This window comes from Abramis brama, assembly GCF_963993115.1.
Source record: "Abramis brama genome assembly, chromosome: 4".
NCBI lineage: Eukaryota > Metazoa > Chordata > Actinopteri > Cypriniformes > Leuciscidae > Abramis > Abramis brama.
In genome coordinates this window covers 33,689,717-33,710,200 of record NC_139966.1, presented here as the reverse complement: position 1 = coordinate 33,710,200, position 20,484 = coordinate 33,689,717, and the positions used below count along the sequence as shown (strand labels likewise).

Genomic DNA, 20,484 nt, shown 5'->3' with positions numbered 1-20,484 from the left:
CATTTAATTTTGAATTTTACACACGCAAGTTGAAAGGCATTTGGTTGTGGATAGTAAAACATATCTGCAACATTGTGCTTGCACGTGTTAATTATTTTGATACTATATTCATCACATACAATTCCTATCGGAATCATACAGGATATGTATTGTCCTATAAACCTATAGGAATGGTTCCAAAATATGATAGAAATTCTGTTGGATATTGGATATTCTATTCTATTTATTCTTATTGGAATCCTTTAGGATTTTTTGACAAGGGGTTTTAAAAACTGAACAGGACTTTTATTTTGGTTTGGCGATATGACGTCATAAGGCTGCACTGCTCATTCGTCTTGATTCGGCAGAAGAAAGGGTTTGTGTTTTAAAGCATTTCATTGTTTAAGTCAATGCAAATCGTTACCGTTTTATTCTAACTGCGAAGAATGTGTATTAGTCATGCTTTATCTAAAATTACTGGTCAAAACTGTGAACATGCAACAACACGTGTAATAACTTTTACAAACCAATTGCAAATGGCTAATCGGGTTATTTATGATCATCACTATGACTGACTCTCTTATTACTGAACACTGGAGCTGAATGAGATTTAGCTTGGAATTATTATTTTACTTTTTATTCATCTTTTGTCTCATTTTATACACAACAGTATCCAAACACACAGAAAACTCCTGGTGAAGCAACTGAGATCCACGTTACATACTGTTATAAAGATGGCATTTATTAAAGAGGAGAGTGAAGACTTCAAGATTGAAGAAGTATTCAGCATGAAACAAGAAGATACTGAGGAACAAACAGGTAGGTTTCTTTCTCAAAACTGAACTCTGTCATTTGATCCTTATTAAAATGCCTTTACAGAAATGAATCATATTTTTTGATGAGTGTCCTTATTAAAGTGGTTTTATTTGACATGGAGCCTTATGTGGACAGACATGTTGAGATCACATGGGACAAATACTAATGAAGCCTTCAAGTGCACCTGAGAAGATCAAACTTCCATGTTGGTCATTATTATTTTGACGTCATTCAGAAAACCAGAATAATCATACTGAAGTAGCCTAAGAGCTAATCATTAATCATTTAAGCTTCTCATTAAACATTAAACACAATATCAACTCTGACCATTCCAACCATTCTTTTTTTATCACTTAATTATGCAACCATATCAAACAAAAACACTTATTTAGCATAAAGCAAACTGAAAATTGAGTAGGGCCGGCAGCTATCGATTATTTTTAGTAATCGAGTTTTCTACCGATTATTCCATCAATTAATTGGATAAAAAAATTGGGATAATAAAAAAAATAGATCCAAGTGAACAACAGCCTTTAAAATTACTTAAATCACAAATTTATTATAACAAGCAATAATAATGGGTTCAAATAGCATATCAAAGTAAGTAATTATATTTAACAACGTTAAAATCCAACATGTAAAATAAATTATATAAACTAATATAAACATAACTCAGGGCTCCAGACAAATTTTTTTGCTAGGAGCGCAAGCAGAAAATTTAGGGGCACACCTTAAATCATCCTGCAACGCAGTTATTCACATTTCCCCCATTTTGACTGTATTACTAACAAATGCCTTGGTAATAAATAGACTTAACGTTAGGATAGCCATTTCCATAACAGCAAAAAGGAGAACAGTATGCAGCATTTAGTGAGGTAAGAATAATTGCATAGGACTCTGGTGTACTCGCAACTACAATACAATTTTGTCCATCATATCGATGGTATCATGATACAGTGATTCTGAAATAGTCTATTCATTGCCAGACAATTTGATCTACAATATATCTTGATGTAGACCTATTTGTAACAGAAGAGGCAAAAAAGTGTTTGTTCACAGTATTTGTATTTATTCAAGACATTGTGATGTCTGTTTAAAAAACTGACCACTGAGATGAACCTGTCTTGAAAAGTGCACAGTGCCTATAAACATAACATTTCTGGACTTCTGTAAATAACAGAAATACATAAATAAACAAATAATGAATGCGAAAAATAAATAAATACACATTTCAGTTCTTAACAAAGAAGTTCACCCTCTGTATCAGCTCAGGCGACAACAGCACCTCTAGGGTCATCATGGCCAAATTCGTGCTCTTTTGCCCATTCAGGATTAAATGAGGTCTGATGTTTCGGCATGTTAATGTTATATGACATGACGTAGCCAGCACGTGGACTCCACGACGTGGAGGCTTGTTTACATTTTTAAACAATGATATATCAGATATTTATTTGACACCGCTTTCAGCCAATCATTTGTTTGACCAAAGATCTTACGGCATTAGACACTATGCTGCTGCATCCCGATAAAGAGCGGGGTTTTTTAGGCCGATTCAGCGCAACTCCAAAAAGGAGGACAAATGAGTGTCCGGCTTTAGGCTGCGCCAAAATCCGGATGTATGGCAACCCTACTTAACGTACAGAAATTACAACTTGCAGAAGATGAGACAGAGTTCTTTATTAAACTCATAAAAGACAAAATAATTACGGGAATACTATATTTTAAACCACAAAGAAATGCCACAATCAAGAGCTTGAAGCAGAAATGAGGGAGAAACACCCAGAAACGCTTCATATGTGCCGTTCACAAGTATAAGGGGATTTTTCTTACCATTAATGCTTGGATAACACACCTACGTCTCCTTCGATTTAAAATAATGGTTGGTGCAGTGGCTTGGATGTATGTAAATCTACCAACATATGTTGGCATAATTATTGTAATGGTTTATCGCAAGAGGAAAAAATTACGTTTCAGGCGAATAACATCGGTTAATGGAAACCCCGTCATTTTGCAATAGTTTTTTATCTGCATTTAGAAAATATCGCAAAATATTTGTGCAAATCTATAGGCTAATGGAAACGCGGCTACTAAAGCACTGAGCCTAATTTGGTGTAGATAAAATTAACTTTAATTATTGTCATTCATAATGTCTTAATATCAATTTGAACGCAAAACGAGTGAAAAAAATAAATAGATATTGTGGTGAAAATAGCCAATAAGCGTCCTCTGCAGCTACACTGTTTACAATGGTAATTTCATCTTTTTTATTATTTTTAAATAAGTTTGAGGTATTCCTACATCTTGAAACTTTTAGTTTTAAAAAAGCTTGTAAAAGATGTGTAGTACTCGTAAGCGTATGACTATTTCTGTCACAATATAATAGTTATGGTTAGTGTTACTACATTAAAGGAACACTCCACCGTTTTTTCATATTAAACTATGTTATTCCTTTAACTAAGACGAGTTGATGCATATCTCTCTCGTCTCAGTGCATGCACTCAATCGCTCTGGCGCGCGGCAACACTTTGATAGCACTTAGCTAAGCCCAGTTCATTCATTAGGGACCAAACAGAGATGAAGCTAGAAGCGACCAAACACTTCCATGTTTTCCCTATTTAAACACAGTTACACGAGTAGTTACACGACCAAGTATGGTGACACAAAATAAAATGTGGCGCTTTTCTAAGCGGGTAAAAAGGATAACTATAATGTATGGTGGAATAGCACTTGAGACTCGGGAGCACTTCGACTCGGCACAGTAAAAAGTCACGCTTGAAAAATCCTCTCCCTATCACTTCTGTCATTAGAACCAACGTGACTTTTTACTGCGCCGAGTCGAAGTGCTCCCGAGTCCCAAGTGCTATTCCGCCATACATTATAGTTATCTGTTTTACCCAGAGCGATTGAGTGCACGCACTGAGACGAGAGAGATATGTATCAACTCGTCTTAGTTAAGGGAATAACATAGTTTAATATGAAAAACGGTGGAGTGTTCCTTTAAATCCATGGTGAATGTTGCTGATTTGTGGACTTAAAGCCTTCTATTACTTGTTCATTCATGGGACAATGTTTCTCCTGGTTTTCATGTCAGCGCACGACATCCATGGTTTATAACAGCGATCACAGCGATGTTATTAATTCTGTGGCGAATTCAATGTATTTCTTCACTGGATCTCCCAGCGCTGTGTAGTAACGGTGTGACTGGTGAGTAGCTCAAACCAATAAACAGTCCGTGAAGCACAAACGAGTAGCACAATTTCGTTCCGCTTTCATTTCGTTTAGAGGTCAACCGATAGTGGATTTTACCGATATTTAGGTTTGACCGTACATGCCCATAACCGATTATTCAACCGATATTTTTTTAAATGGATACTGGATTAAAAACAAACATAACACTCCAAGTAAAACAGTGGTGAACTGAAATGTGCTAAATATGTAAATATCAATATATTAAAATGAGAACGAATTCTACAGAAAATTATTTAAACATTAAAATATTACAGGTTAAATGTGTTTCTTTAGCTATAACCTAGAAACATACATACATTACAGTCCCATTTGTTAAAGGAGAAGTTCACTTTAAAATGAAAATTCTGTCATCATTTACTCACCCTCATGTTGTTTCAAACCTGTATGAATTTCTTTCTTCTGCTGAACAGAAAGGAAGATATAGAAGAATATCAGTAACCAGGCAGTTTTTGGGTCCCATTGACTTCCATAGTAGGAAAAAAATATACTATGGAAGTCAATGGGACCCAAAAACTGTCTGGTTACTGATATTCTTCTAAATATCTTCCTTTCTGTTCAGCAGAAGAAAGAAATTCATACAGGTTTGAAACAACATGAGGGTGAGTATATGATGACAGAATTTTCATTTTAAAGTGAACTTCTCCTTTAACTAGGATGTATTAGCTGCTTTCATGAACTATAGGCAATATACATTTTTACTGCATGTATTAATCAAGCGTGCTGCACAAGCCCTGAAAAGTGAAGCCAAAGCGTCTCGATTGCCCCTCGGTGACTGGTCCTAGTATAGGTCATAAACCCGCCTCCCCGTGTTAATTAACGGGACGTGAGACCAACTAAACAATTAAATTACACTTCAGATATCTTTTTTCCAAAGATGGTTTCTGTCATTTGCTGTCGTTCTTATCAAACTGATGTAAGTTCAAGTGTCTGTTTTTAAAATAAGCTTGTTTTTAGTTACGTGATGCTATAAAATTTATAGATTGACAGCTGTTATTGACAGGTTCTCTGAGCGAAGTAGTCGCTGAAGCACCAACAGACTTTTTTTCAGGATCTTTGGAGGACTGAGGAGATTGTATTTACTTTATTTTAGCCTCTTGTCATACTGCAATCAACAGACATCAAAATTGGAGCGGAACAGAGCAGACATGGGTCACTTAAAAAAAGTGCAGGGAGAGTGCATTCTGCGAGAGTGAGGGCGGGGCGTTGATTTCGCGGCTTTACTTCCTGCTCATTACTGCGCAGGTCTGGTCCTGAGATCGCTACTGCGCAGACTCAAGTTCCAAGATGTCAGCGCCATATCGGGATACTGGTGGCTTCAGTTCTCACCAATGGAAGAGAGCGAAGGGGCGTCGTCGTCCATCTTTTTTTACAGTCTATGGTATTATTATATGAGCAATATAATTGTACCTTGATCATTCATGTTAGTTCATAGTACATTAACAAAGGTAATAACAGATAAAATAAAAATGAAAACTCAATTTAAAATGTATTAGTAAATGTTGAAATTAACAAACTAACAATGAACAATATTTCTACATTTATTAACCTTAGTTAATGCTAAAAATGGAATCTTATTGTAAAGTGTTACCATTTCATATAAATCCAAATAGTCATGCTGAAAGATGGCCATCTTTAAATATCTGCAAAGCATTAAATTACATATATTACATGTACAGTCTCACTCTATTTGCTTTTATTTTAGAACACTTGATGATTATCTAATCAAAATAACAAAATGTATTGTAGTGATTAAAAAAAAAGAACTGAAATCAAATGCGTTTCTGATTTGTTTGTTTTTGTCGGCTGCATGAACATTTCAATGTTGAGATCACGTCACTAGCTTTAAAACTTCGTCAGCTAATGAATGCATAAAAGTGACCAGCTGGATATAAACTAATGCAAATAGATGGTAACAATTGCGACATAGGACATTTGTGTCAGGTTTGCGTGTTTTTTTATCACATTGATTTAACCGCTTGAGGTAGCCACTACTAATGTTAGTCCTCTCAGCCTCGACGGCAAACACCGTTTACTGTGAACGGAGCTAAAGTACTTTAAACATGTAATCTGCATGCATGTAAATAAAGCGTTGTGCTTCTCTGTGGGGGTATCCTATCGAAGGCAGCCCAATCAAGAGTCGTACAATTTGGGATCAGGGAGGCTCCGACTCGATCGGGAGCAGTAAAATAATCGTAATGACACCACACAATTGAGAATTTTTGGACAAAGTTGGTTTCGACAAGCCTCGAATCAGGCTACGTCCTACCCACCCCACCCCCTCCAATCATTGTGGCGTACAAATCGTGCCCAAAATCGTGCTTAAAATCTTTGTGTGACCAGCATTAGCAAATCGGTTCACAAGAATAAAAGCGAAAGTGATGAAAGCGAGTAAACCATGAAGTCAAAAGGAGAACACAATTTTTCTTCTAATCTCCTAGTATGCAAATTCTTCATTCCAGACATTCATGTTTTAATGAAGATAAGTGATTCATGTTAAAAATTGTAAACAAGTACTGCTTTGATTATGGTTTGTATATCTGGAGTCCTAGTTTTGGTTTCTTTTTTTGAATGATGAGTATAAACTACCTGCCACCTGCTGATGCAGTCAGTTATTTTCTCTCATGTACACGCTGTGAAGGCATCCTGAAATTGCTATTGCTGTTGCTATTGTCCAAGTGAGGGCGGAGTGGAAAGCTGAAGTAATGGCGTCCTGTAGGCAAACTGACATGGGTCCAATGTTGGGGGCAGGCATGTTTTCAGGTGAGAGAGATCAAGCCTCTCAAAACACCAGGCAATGATGGGGGTAAGAATGACATGGCCGAAGTCATTGAGGGTCATTGCAGCAGCATGTTTTGGGTTATTCTTTGGGTTGTTACCGTGTCGACACACCTGTTGTTGTGATCCAGAACAGAACTGGTGTAAATATTAATGTCCGTCTGGGAATTCAATGTAGCCTGAAAAACAAACACATCCCAGTCCAGTGTCCTGGAACTGGTGCCGTAATAAAGAATCTGCTTCCTCCTGCTGTCCTTACTGTGGGGTCCACATGTTTAATGATGGGGGTGTGTTTGGGTAGCAGGAACAGGGATACGTGGTCTGATTGTCCAAAATGAGGAGGGGTGTTGCTTTATAGGCCTCATGTTTGTACAAACATGATCTAGAATGTTGTCTTCTGTTGTAGGGCTGGAAATGTTCTGATAAAACTTGGGTCCTTACATTAGTGTGATTTAAGTCACCATCATTGACAAAGGCTCCATCTGAATGTGTTGTTTGCAGCTCGCTAATAACAGTACAAATATATTTCATGGCTAGCTTAGCATTAGCATCCGGGGGTACATACTGTAGTGATTATGGTGCTTATAAATAAATTCTCGGGGCAGATAAAAAAGGTCTGCACTTGATAAAGAGCTACTTGATATCAGTAGAAACGAGGGACTTACTTTGTAATAACAGCATCAGTGCACCAAGATCTGTTTACATGGATGCAAACGCCACCACCTTTTGCTTTTGCTTTTACAGCAGTATAGATGCACTGATTGCAATTTTCTTGGTCGATTCCGATGTTTTTTTGTGTGTGTGTGACCTGCCGATACCAATTTTTGAACTATAATTGACAGCATATACAAATGAAAATCTACTTTTCTGTAATGCAAAATTTTAGTTTCTTAAAAAAACAGAGTAATAAAATAAGAACAAATAAACAAATTTCAAGCAACAGCACAAATTAATGCAATAAAAAGAGATATGAAATAAACATGGCTTTAAGTTTTTCAGGTTGGCATACAGTATATTCAGCTAAGAAATACTACAGAAAAATAATCAAATGTAAAATAACACTGGATCGTCTTCATTGTAAAATATTAAATACAGATTAATGCTTACAATTAGTTACAAAAGTTATTCCGTCAAGAGCAGAGAGTGATTTTCTTTGTCTTTTATTCTTTGATTAACATGACAGACAGCAGCAGGAATATTAGGCTGCTGTCACTTTAAGAGCATATGCACAAATCCAATATACTGTTACACAACTTGCGTTATCTTTCTCAACTAATTAGATTCCAAAACTGACTGTTTAACTGAATACTCGCCAAGAAGGGTATTTTGACTAGTCTGGCTATCACCATACCAAGCTCAATCTTTTAAGATTGAACATTAGTCTGGGGAGTCTGCTCTGTATTTTCTACTGCACAAGAGGCATGATCAACGGGCATAGTTCAAATGACTCTGTACGCAATTGGATAGTCCTTCAACCAATCAGACCAACGATCCAGGTGACGTACTTTGCAGCGAAAACTCCAGGCAGGAAATGTGTTAACAAACTTGTTGGTTTGGAGCATTGATCAGCGGTTTGCAGAAGCAGCAATGGCATCGAGCGATTTTTGCAGGTTGTGCAAAAAAAACATGAAAGTGAGTGGTATTTACACCCACTCGAGCAATTTGTTTGCTAAACTAAAGAAGCCATTGAGCATCGTTGAGAGGTTAAAGGGATAGTTCACTTTGAAATAAAATTTTGGTATGTTTTAGCTTACCTCAAGGGCATCCAAGATGTAGGTGTCTTTTTTTCCGCAGAAGTTTCAATTTTGATATTTTTAGGTCAAACCGTTCTTGTCTGTCAGTCATATAATGCAGGTCTGTGGTCATTGGAACGAAACTGTGGCCAAGGCGACATCTAGTGTATATATCTATACCCGCCCGCGCCCTCAGATCACTTGGACGCGGCTGTGTTCAAGAGGTAACAACGATATAAATACTGTTCGTTTTCTCACACAAACCGCTCGTTTCGTGTCTTAGGCCATCAATGTGTACTTACGATGGGGAATTGTTTAATTTGGACGATGGGGAATTGTTTTAATTTGGACTCTGTGCTTGCTCTTTGAGGTGGTGACCATAGACCTGCATTATATGACTGACAGACAAGAACGGTTTGACCTAAAAATATCAAAATTGAAACTACTGCGGAAAAAAAGACACCTACATCTTGGATGCCCTTGAGGTAAGCTAAAACATACCAAAATTTTATTTCAAAGTGAACTATCCCTTTAAAAGGAATTGGACTGGATTAAACCCGCCAATAGCGCACCAGGTGGATAAGCCAGTTTGTGATTGGTCCCCGCAAATTTGTAACGGAAGCAGGATAGAATAATGTACAGGTTTCCAGCCTGAGCTGCAGGGCGAAATCAAATTGCCGGCAGATCGGGCTGGGTTTACCCAGTCTATATTTTGACAGTTTTGAGTGTATTTGGCCATTTAAGTGCAGTAAGCCCTCATTTTGGTACCTGTGACTCACAAGCTGCTTGAGACTGACAGGCGGCTTCCCTTATATAGATCTGTGGTGCGCCCGCTTTTGGTGTGAGCACAGGAATTAGTCAAATTATGTGCAATACAAGCACTCAAGGGCGTAGATTTGGTTTGAACATTGGGGGGGTTGAAGTTTGGGAATGCCTCTTGATATTGTGATCATGGTATAAATATTGGGGGGGTTGTAATGCATAGATTTAAATATTGGGGGGGTTATCTCCCCCCCCCCCCCCCGTCCCCCCCGTCCCCCCCACAAACTACGCCCCTGCAAGCACTATTTGCCCCAAGCGAATGAGATGATTGATTGAGTGAGTGAGTGAGAGGAGGTGGGTGTGTGTCATTTTGCCATTGGAGAGAAGAGAGCGAGAACACGCAGCTGACGTTATTGCCTCGGAATTGATCACTGGTCCGGGCCAATCATGCGGAAAAAAATGGCCGGTTGATCGGTGCATCTCTACACAGCAGTTCTGTCAGCTCTAAAGTTGTTGATGTTGATCAGGAGTGTTTGATTAGGAAAATGTGCTCTTTTGAAGGGGTTCCAGGGTTAAGAAACCACAGATCCAAATGATCGTAACTATAGTAGTTATCTAGGCTTTTTTTAAAAAAACTTTTATGACAGAATCCTTTAGCACATCAAATAAAAATATTTCATTAATATTGTCATAAATAGTCATTCATATTTTTTACATTATATTTGAAGTAAAAAACATAATTAAATCTAGAAGTAATGCAAAAACTGCCTTATGTGCAGTTTACATGTTTGCATACAATATTTAGCAACTGAATTTAGGTTAATAGTTTGGGCTCTGTTGTTAACCTTTAATATTATAGTAGCTAATGTGCAAGTAAGGGCTCCCTTATATAGTTTACTGCATTAGCAGAGATAATTTTTTTTATCCTTAAGGTGAGACACTACATGTGAATAGGGTAAAAATTTTAACTAGCAGATATCACCATGAAACTTTCCCAGTTGATTACCTACATTAAGATAAGAAAAAAATGTATTACAAATTTTCTGTAATTTAATGTTTAAATATGCAAATTAGGCAATATCTAATTAAATATGCGCTAATTTGTATATATTTTAAAAAACGAAATCTGAATATTGGATAAAGCCAGATTAAAAATAATTTTTTCATTGTGTTCACATATTAGATGGGGAAAAAAATTACAGAGGGATTTATGGATATCTACTTTTGTTATCCTGTAAAAAAGCCTTAAAAAAATGATTTTCGCCATGTTTTTTGTAATAAAATGTTATATAAATCAGGCTAGGAATAATATATTTACAAATCCCTCTGTAAATGTCTTTATAATATAACTAGGTACAAGACTGGAAAGTTTGGTGTATATAGGTGCTACTGAAGTGGAGATTTCGTACTTGGAGTATGAGAGAAAGGTCATTTTGAGAAAACGGGCTTTAAAGATTTATCATCAGCCAATGAGATTGCGCATTCAGCCCGTTGGTTGCTGATAAAAAGGAAATGACCATATTTGGATCCGACAGCATTGTACAGTGAAGAGAGAGCTTTCCAGCCGTGCCTGTGATGACAGAGAGCAGACAGAGATCGCGGATCGCGGATCGGCGGGATGATTTACAACGACAACTTTTGTTGAATTTACGCGAAATCTACAGACGCAAACAGACAAAGTGTAATAAAATAAAGATCTAAATGTGTATTTCTGACTTTTTTTCACCACAGTCTGAAAGAAGACATGTTATTTAAGACAAATATCCAAAAATCATTAAAAAACAATGTTTTTGCCTGCCGTGTCTCGCCTTAAGAAACTTTTAATTATAACTGAAAACGGACATGTGCATGGAAAATTAAGTCAAAATGCCGCCTCAATGAGTTTCCTCATAAACGCAGTCGGTTATGAGTTGTAAATGGAGAAAGAAAACGGATGCTTGTCATTACCGGTATTGGATACATGCATTCGTCTTAAAGTGACATCAGTCCAATATACCCGCAGTTTTGTGTCAAACAACATAAGAGAAAGAGAAAATCACTTTTGCAGCATTAAAGGTGCAGTATTTGAGAATGCAGGGTTCGTACACTTTTTCCAAGGTCAAATTCAAGCACTTTTCAAGCACTTTCCAGGTCCATTTTAAAGCTTTTCCCAGCACCTTACACTACCGTAAATTACATACCAATACATAGTTAAAATTATTATTTAGTGTTTTTATCACATTAAAAGAGATAAACAGCCAAATGTTTCATAATAGCAGAGGGCTGCACGATATTGAAGAAAAATGAGATATGCGATAACTCATTAAATAATGCGATATTCAATATGCGATACGATAATGCTTAAAGTGTGTCAAATTAACTTAAAATATCTTTAAAATGATATAACCTACACATACGTGTTTCACATTCTTTTTGTGATAAGAAAATATCCCTACAACTTCTGACAGTGAACATCAGTGTTTTACTATAGCATAAGAAGTGTTATTTTAACATCACTGGGGTTTAAGGGTTCAGGTTATCCTACATTAGGTTTATTTAACAACAGAAACTGATTAATCAAATGTAAAAATAAACACTGCTTAGTTTTCACTGCATGAATTAAATATACTGATTCTTATTAAAGCTACAAAAGTTAGCCTATTCAGCCAAAAGCAGTGAGTGATTTTCTTTGTCTTTTGTTCATGACCCCAGTTATTGCAAGCCGTTGCGATATGCAATTATGCATATTGTAATATATACATTTGCAATATTTCGATATATTGTGCAGCCCTAATATTTAAGCCAATCAGAAGTTTTATTCTTCAAAATGTATCACTAAGTATATAGCCTAAAGCAGGGATAGACAACTCCGGTCCTGGAGGGCCACTGTCCTGCAGAGTTTAGCTTCAGCCCTGATAAAAACTCACCTGCCTGTATTTAGTAATCCTGAAAACACTGATTGCCTTGTTCAGGTGTGTTTAATTAGGGTTGGAGTTAAACTCTGCAGGACAGTGGCCCTCCAGGACCGGAGTTGTCTATCCCTGGCCTAAAGCATATGAATAATATACTTTTCATTATATTAATGTCCAAATATTGCTTATCAGATAATGTGATTTATAGGCTGTAAAACTGAATTAATTTCAAATATGAAGACTTAATATTTGAACAGAAATATTTGACAGGGCTTCCCGTTTTGGGACACATTCTTGATATAGACAAGGTTTGAACAATATCTGAGTGCACAGGCACCTGCCTGATAAATGTATTTCATTGCCAAGATGTCTTGGGCCAAGACATAACGTTACCTAATACATTTACTGTAATAGAGCAGTGTAAATATTGCATAGGGCCATCCTAAACCTTACAGTAACAGTATAATACTTATGACACTGACTGATTTCAGTTCAGCAATCAACGACTGTTGTTATGCACTGGGCTAACGTTTGCAGGTTAATTTGCACGTTACAGTTCTGTAATTTTGGCAATGTTCACTGCATATTCCACAAATGAACGTGACATAACGGACATGCAATACTCACATTACATTATCACACCAAGTACTCTCAGTCACTAATGGCCCTTTCAGATAGGACGCGGACCGCGCTGCGCTATGAAATGAAACCGATATATTTCAATGGCTTGCGCCGCGCGACTCGATCCAAAGCGGAGCTCAGCGAGCTCGCGCGCACGCCGCGGTCAAAGTTTAAAATAGTTCAACTGTTGCTACTGCGTGGCCAATAAAAACGGTGCATCCAAACAACCGCGGAAATCAAAATGAAAACTCCGCCTACTTTTGCTCTGGCCAGCGTAACGCAAATCAATCTGTATCTGATTCTGAAGGGCTACATTTTTTTTCTCCATTTAATAAAGAACTATTTCGTCAGAAAGATATTTCTTGTGAAAGAAATACAGTTACAAATTCAAGCATTTTCAAGCATTTTATCCAAAATTCAAGCACTTTTCAAACCTTGAAAACACAACATCAAAATGCAAGCACTTTCAAGGATTTCAAGCACCCGTACGAACCCTGAGAATGGCAGCTAGCGGTTAAAATAGGTACTGCAGTCCAAATTCAAAATATCGGAGATCGTCGTTTCCCCCACCCTCTCCTGCTCAGACTCGACGGTAACATGGGTTGCCAGATTGAGGACACGCAACTGGAACGAGTGCAATTGACAATGGAATGTGTGGAGACTTGATGAGTTGATTTATTGATTTATGACGAGTTGATATCTCGTTTTAATATGCTCCCGTTCTTAGAGATTTTTAGATGGGTGCGGAGGCTTTTTAAAGGTCCCATGACATGAAATGTCCACTTTCTGAGGTTTTTTAACATTAATATGAGTTCCCCATAGCCTGTATATGGTCCCAAAGTTTCTAGAAATTTTAATCGGTGTAAATCGAGCTTTTGCTATTTTTCTCTGCCTTTGAGAAAATGGAAGCTCAACCGGGCTGATCTTGAATCTCCTCCTTTTGACGTTATAAGGAGAAATGTTACCTCCCCTTTCTCTGCATTGCCCGCCCAGAGAATATTTCTCCCCCATGAGAAAATGAGCTAGGAAGTAGAACGCGCGCGCGCAATTTTAGTTTGTCCACGAGAGATATTATGGCTTTTGAGCGAGTGAAGCATAATAATTGCTCAATAATTGGATGTACAAATGAACATATATATATGGTGTGCGTCCACGGCGAGGAACGGGCAGAGAAGAGCGAACGTTTTTTAGTTCATTCCTACTTCCATAGGAATTCATTGAAAACGCTCGCTCTGCACCATTATCCATGTCAGTGCGGTCAAAAAGCATTTTGAAAGTGACACACTTCCTGCTGCCAGTTGGTGGCGCTATAACTTTGACTCACAATAGTTACATCCATCTGATTGGCCTGCTGAAGCACGAACACACTGCTGAAGTTTCATCAAGATCAGTTAACGTATGCAGAAGTTATATTACTTCGTGTTTCTCTTTTCTCGCCATAAATTCGTTTCCTCGCCACGGCCAAACCGTTCGAGATATCAAAAATCCGTCCGCAATTTAGCATCCTCAATGTCTTGACTTCATGCTAACCGAGTTTGGAGGCGATTGGATGAATTCTCTAGGATGAGTACATCAAATTCCACAGCATGCGTTTTTCAAACAACCCATAATAGCCGACTTCCTGTTGGGCGGAGCTAATAACTTAGAGTGCGGAAGTTGTTCAGCCCGATGAGATCTATATGTGTACCGAGTTTCATATTAATTCATGCAAGCGTGTTTGATATATGGACCAAGTTTTCAGACCGTGTGCAAGGGGGCGCTGTTGAGCATGGGTACCAGCTTCAGCCCGGCTCTGATGACCGTGGGTTCTGACCCGTGTGAAAAGTTTCAAGAGTTTTTGAGCACGTTAAGGGCCCCAAAAGCCCCTGAAACCTTGAAAAACAAAGATTAAATGGAATAGACAAATCCCCCCCCCCCCACACACACAGAGACACACAGAGAGAGAGAGAAAATTCTCCAGAAAATCCACATTCAAACCAAAATATCTGACTTCCTGTTGGTCTGAGGTAATGACTGTAAATTAGAAAGTTGTCCGGCTTGATGAGAACAATACACCTACCAAGTTTTGTGATTCTAGGAAAAACTAAGCCCCCATTTTTGACTAAAGGTGGCGCTACTGAGGAAACTCAGTACACCGAGGAGACAATAGCAAGTAAAACTGGTTCTTTATTGAACAAATAATAGAAACCAGACTCAGAACGTGTAGGAAGAAAACAGGAACAGACACAGTCAATTGCAGGCAGGTCTCACGATCCTCAGAAGAGAGCTCAGGGTGCGTTGGCAGCGCAGGCTTACGTGGGCAACTCGGCGAAGCACGGTCAGATGAGTGAGGTGAAATCCCAGTGAAGACGAGACGTGAAGACAAACTGCAAAGACGAACAATCCAAACGGGACTCAGGCTGGAGACACGAGGAGACGAGGATGAACAGGAACTGAATGGGGAACATCCACAAACAACGATCTGACAAACACAAGACGCACAAGGTGAGTATAAGTAGTAACTGGAGATGAGGATCACCTGTCGCTGATTCTCCCGGAGAATAATCAGCGACCACGCCCACACACTCATACACATACACACACACAGCACGCAAGGAAGAGTCAATGAATTCATCAACCTTGACAGTACCCCTCCCCCTAGGAACGCCTCCTGGCGCTCCCAGGAGCTCCTACCTGTTGATTGTAATCATCAATAAGGGATTGATCCAGGATGTCCCTAGCAGGAACCCGAAGTTGGGTCTCCTCCGGACCGTAACCTTCCCAGTCCACCAGATACTGAAATCCGCGTCCCCTCCGTCTCGAGTCCAGAATACGATATACCGAATAAGAGGGTTCCCCGTCTACGAGACGCGGCGGTGGAGGAACCGGGGCCGGCGGATTAATGGGAGAATAAAATACGGGTTTCAATTTGGACACATGGAACACGGGATGAATTCTCCTGTACGCAGGATGAAGTTTGAGTCGGACTGTCACCGGACTAATGACTTTGGTGAAAGGAAACGGGCCAATGAATTTAGGAGCTAACTTATTCGAAACGGACCGGAGAGGAATATTCTTGGTAGAAAGCCACACTTTGGAACCGACGACAGATACGGGAGGTCTTGACCGGTGGCGATCGGCCTTGACCTTGGTGCGCGCCCCTACTTGGAGCAGAGTCTCACGGGCTCTGGTCCATGTACGGTGACACCTCTGGACGAAGGCGTGAGCGGAGGGGACCGCGACTTCGGATTCCAGACTAGGAAAATTGGTGGCTGGTACCCTAAACTACACTCAAACGGAGATAGGCCCGTAGATGACACTGGTAACGAGTTGTGTGCGTACTCCACCATAGAAAGTTGTTGGCACCAGGAGGAAGGATTCTTTGACACCACACATCGCAACATTCTCTCTAAATCTTGGTTGGCTCTCTCGGTCTGACCATTGCTCTGGGGGTGGTAACCTGAGGACAGACTGACAGTGGCCCCCAGTAATTTACTAAATTCTTGCCAAAATTTGGACACAAATTGGGACCCCCTGTCAGAGACCACGTCCATCGGGAGGCCATGTAACCGACGTGATCAATGACAGTTACCGCTGTCTCCTTGGCAGAAGGTAATTTAGGCAAGGGAATAAAATGAGCCGCCTTCGAGAACCGGTCCACTACGGTCAAAACAACCGTCTTGCCCTGAGAGGACGGGAGGGCGGTGATAAAATCTAGCGCAATATGGGACCAGGGTCTCGAAGGGACAGACAGCGGCTGGAGTAACCCATCTGGAGATCGATTGGAAGTCTTACCAGTGGCGCAAACCGAGCAAGCCAAAACAAAATCTCGAATATCGCGAGCCATCAAGGGCCACCAGAATCGTTGCTTGACCAAAAAACTGGTACGGTTTACTCCTGGGTGGCACGCAACGTTAGAACAATGACCCCACTGAATAACGTCGGACCGTACTCCCTCCGGCACAAATAACCGATTCGGTCGGCAACCGGGTGGAGGCGTTACCCCTTCTAAGGCCGTCTTGACCTTCGATTCGACCTCCCATGTGAGTGTGGAGATGAATAGAGTCTCGGGTAAAATGCACTCGGGAGTAGACGGGCGTTCGGATGGATCAAAAATATGAGATAAAGAATCGGGTTTGATATTCTTGGAACCCGGGCGGTACGAGAGAGTAAAATCAAAACGACCGAAAAAAAGAGCCCACCGAGCCTGCCTGGAGTTGAGTTTTTTAGCGGATTGAATGTATTCCAGATTCTTGTGGTCAGTCCAGACTATAAAAGGTACCCCCGACCCTTCTAACCAATGTCGCCATTCTTCTAACGCTAACTTGACCGCCAACAACTCCCTGTTACCAATGTCATAGTTACGTTCAGTAGGCGATAATCGATGGGAAAAAAACGCGCAAGGATGCATCTTGTCGTCTGTGGAAGAGCGTTGGGAGAGTACCGCACCTACCCCCACCTCTGACGCGTCAACCTCCACCACGAACTGACGTGATGGATCAGGGGCTATGAGAATGGGAGCGGAAACAAAGCGACTCTTCAGGTTAGCGAATACAGCCTCGGCTGCATCGGACCACCTGAACGTCGTTCTGGGGGAGGTCAAGGCTGTCAGAGGAGCGGCTAGCTGGCTGAAATTACGAATGAAACGTCGGTAAAAATTGGCAAACCCCAGAAACCTCTGTAGGGCCTTACGGGAATCTGGACTTGGCCAATCCACCACAGCCTTAACTTTGTCAGGATCCATACGCACTCCCTCAGACGAGATGATGTAACCTAAGAAAGGGACAGACTGTGCATGAAAAGCGCATTTCTCCGCCTTGACAAAAAGCCCATTCTCTAGCAACCTCTGAAGCACTCGTCTGACGTGCTGAACGTGTTCCTGGAGAGACGAAGAAAAAATCAATATGTCATCCAGGTAGACATATATGAACTGGTCTACCATGTCTCTCAGCACGTCATTGACGAGTGCCTGGAAAACCGCTGGGGAGTTGGAAAGGCCGAAAGGCATGACCAAATATTCAGAGTGCCCCCTGGGGGTGTTAAATGCGGTTTTCCATTCATCTCCCTTCCTGATGCGGACCAAATGATAAGCATTACGTAAATCCATTTTTGTGAAGACCGAGGCTCCCTGCAACCGTTCGAAGGCTGAAGACATCAACGGCAAAGGATAAGTATTCTTTACCGTGATGTTGTTCAGCCCTCGGTAATCAATGCACGGTCGCAGGGAACCGTCTTTCTTCCCCACAAAAAAGAAACCCGCCGATCTCATACCGATCCAGGCAGAAATAGAATTATGTCCCCAGTCAACCCTGGGGTTATGCTGCGTGAGCCAAGGCTGAAGACATCAACGGCAAAGGATAAGTATTCTTTACCGTGATGTTGTTCAGCCCTCGGTAATCAATGCACGGTCGCAGGGAACCGTCTTTCTTCCCCACAAAAAAGAACCCCGCCGAACTCATACCGATCCAGGCAGAAATAGAATTATGTCCCCAGTCAACCCTGGGGTTATGCTGCGTGAGCCAAGGATGACCGAGGACAATGGGGATATGAGGGGAGTCCAGAAGCAGAAATGACAGTTCTTCGGAATGATTGCCAGAAGTGATGAGCGTTAATTGAATGGTGGTGTCAGATATAGTGGGTAACTCTTGGCCATTGAGTGCGTTGACGGAGATTTGGTTGGTGAGTGGTATGGTGGGTATCTGAAGTTTGTGTGCTAGAGACCAGTCCATAAAATTACCTTCTGCTCCGGAATCGATGAGTGCTTGACATTGATGAGTGTGAGTTGCCCACTGCAATCTCACCGGAAGGAGAGTGGAAGAGGTTTTCTGGATGGAGACCCCGCCCGACAGAATCCTCTTCTCTACTGCCGGGCTCGCTCTTTTACGGGGCAGTTATTGAGAAAGTGACCAGAGCCTCCACAGTACAAACACAATCCTCGGGATCTCCTTCTCTCCCTCTCATTCCGGGAGAGCCGGGCTCGACCCACCTGCATGGGCTCTTGATCGTCGACGGGGCTGACCGCATCACGACCGCTGGGCTGAGGGAGTCCCAAAACTCTATGAACCGGAGTTGTACGGGTGCGTTGCTCCAGGCGACTCATGCGAGCGTCCACTCGCAGTGCCAGGTCAATCAATTCGTTGAGACTCGTGGGTAGCTCCAGGGTGTAGATCTCGTGTTGGATGCGGTCAGCCAGCCCATGCAGGAAGACGTCCCACTGCGCCTCCTCGTTCCAGCGGCACTCTGCAGCGAGGGTGCGGAACTCGATGGAATAGTCAGCGACCGGTCTTTCTCCCTGGACGATGTCCGCGAGCTGACGAGCCGCTTCTCTCCCTGCGACTGCCCGGTCGAACTCCCTCTTCATCTCCTCTGAGAGTGCCGCGAACGAGGAACAGCATGGTCGTTGGTTCTCCCACACCGCCGTCCCCCACAGAGCCGCACGCCCAGACAGCAACGTAAGCACGAAAGCCACTTTCGAATCTTCAGTGCAGAATATCTGAGGCTGAAGGGCAAAAAACATAGAGCATTTGGTCAAGAAAGCTCTACAATAGCTTGGCTCACCCGAATAGTTCTCTGGCGTCGGTAAACGGGGCTCTGATTGACGATTGGGTGCGGGAGGAGTGGGGGGAACCGACGGTGGGGTTGGCGCAGCGGGCATCGCTAGTTGTTGTATTTGCTGGGTGAGCCCGGACACCTGCGCTACCAATGCCTGCACCGCTCGGCCGGTCGCGGCGAGATGCTCCTCCTGCCGTTCCATACGAGCCGAACTGTGAGCGAAATAATCCGCGAGCTCGGGTGTGCTTGCTGCCTCCATGCTGGTCAGATCGTTCTGTGACGGCAAGTAACCGAGGAGACAATAGCAAGTAAAACTGGTTCTTTATTGAACAAATAATAGAAACCAGACTCAGAACGTGTAGGAAGAAAACAGGAACAGACACAGTCAATTGCAGGCAGGTCTCACGATCCTCAGAAGAGAGCTCAGGGTGCGTTGGCAGCGCAGGCTTGCGTGGGCAACTCGGCGAAGCACGGTCAGATGAGTGAGGTGAAATCCCAGTGAAGACGAGACATGAAGACAAACTGCAAAGACGAACAATCCAAACGGGACTCAGGCTGGAGACATGAGGAGACGAGGATGAACAGGAACTGAACGGGGAACATCCACAAACAACGATCTGACAAACACAAGACGCACGAGGTGAGTATAAGTAGTAACTGGAGATGAGGATCATCTGTCGCTGATTCTCCCGGAGAATAATGAGCGACCACGCCCACACACTCATACACATACACACACACAGCACGCAAGGAAGAGTCAATGAATTCATCAACCGTGACACAAATCCTTTAAATTTAATGTAAAAATATAAACGAAAGTAAGCAGTGTTGGGCTCACGCAACTCTCTCATTAGAATCAAAATGTTTCAATATTTGCGATGTATTTGGATGCTAAACTTTTCTTTATTATAGGCTTTGTACTTCACTCGTGTTACAGTATCGACAGAAAAAAATCATCCTCTTCACACGCGCAAAAATGTGCTTGGAAACATCACAGTGAAGGCGCTGCTAACCGTGAATGGTACAAATTGTACTAAACAATTCTTCAATTGAAAAAAAAGAATAAAATGGGTTTAGTTCTGATATTTGTATAATTTTATATAGAAATAAATGGTGTATAATTAGGC

At 41.2% G+C, this 20,484-nt stretch overlaps 1 protein-coding gene across 3 annotated transcripts in view; it reads left to right on the top strand.

Annotated features, from left to right (window-relative positions):
- Positions 1–308: 308 nt before the first annotated feature.
- The window catches only part of LOC311080814 (uncharacterized protein), a 41,463-nt gene continuing 21,287 nt past the window's right edge, over positions 309–20,484 (top strand). For 2 of the 3 annotated variants that reach the window (XM_084110954.1, XM_084110957.1), the window contains exons 1-2: positions 309–355; positions 650–798. In XM_084110954.1, coding sequence (XP_083967080.1) covers positions 714–798 — 85 coding nt within the window. In that variant the 5' untranslated portion in view covers positions 309–355; positions 650–713. Of the gene's footprint in view, positions 356–649; positions 799–20,484 lie in introns of those variants that run through there. The other variant, XM_084110955.1, reaches the window with a different exon arrangement.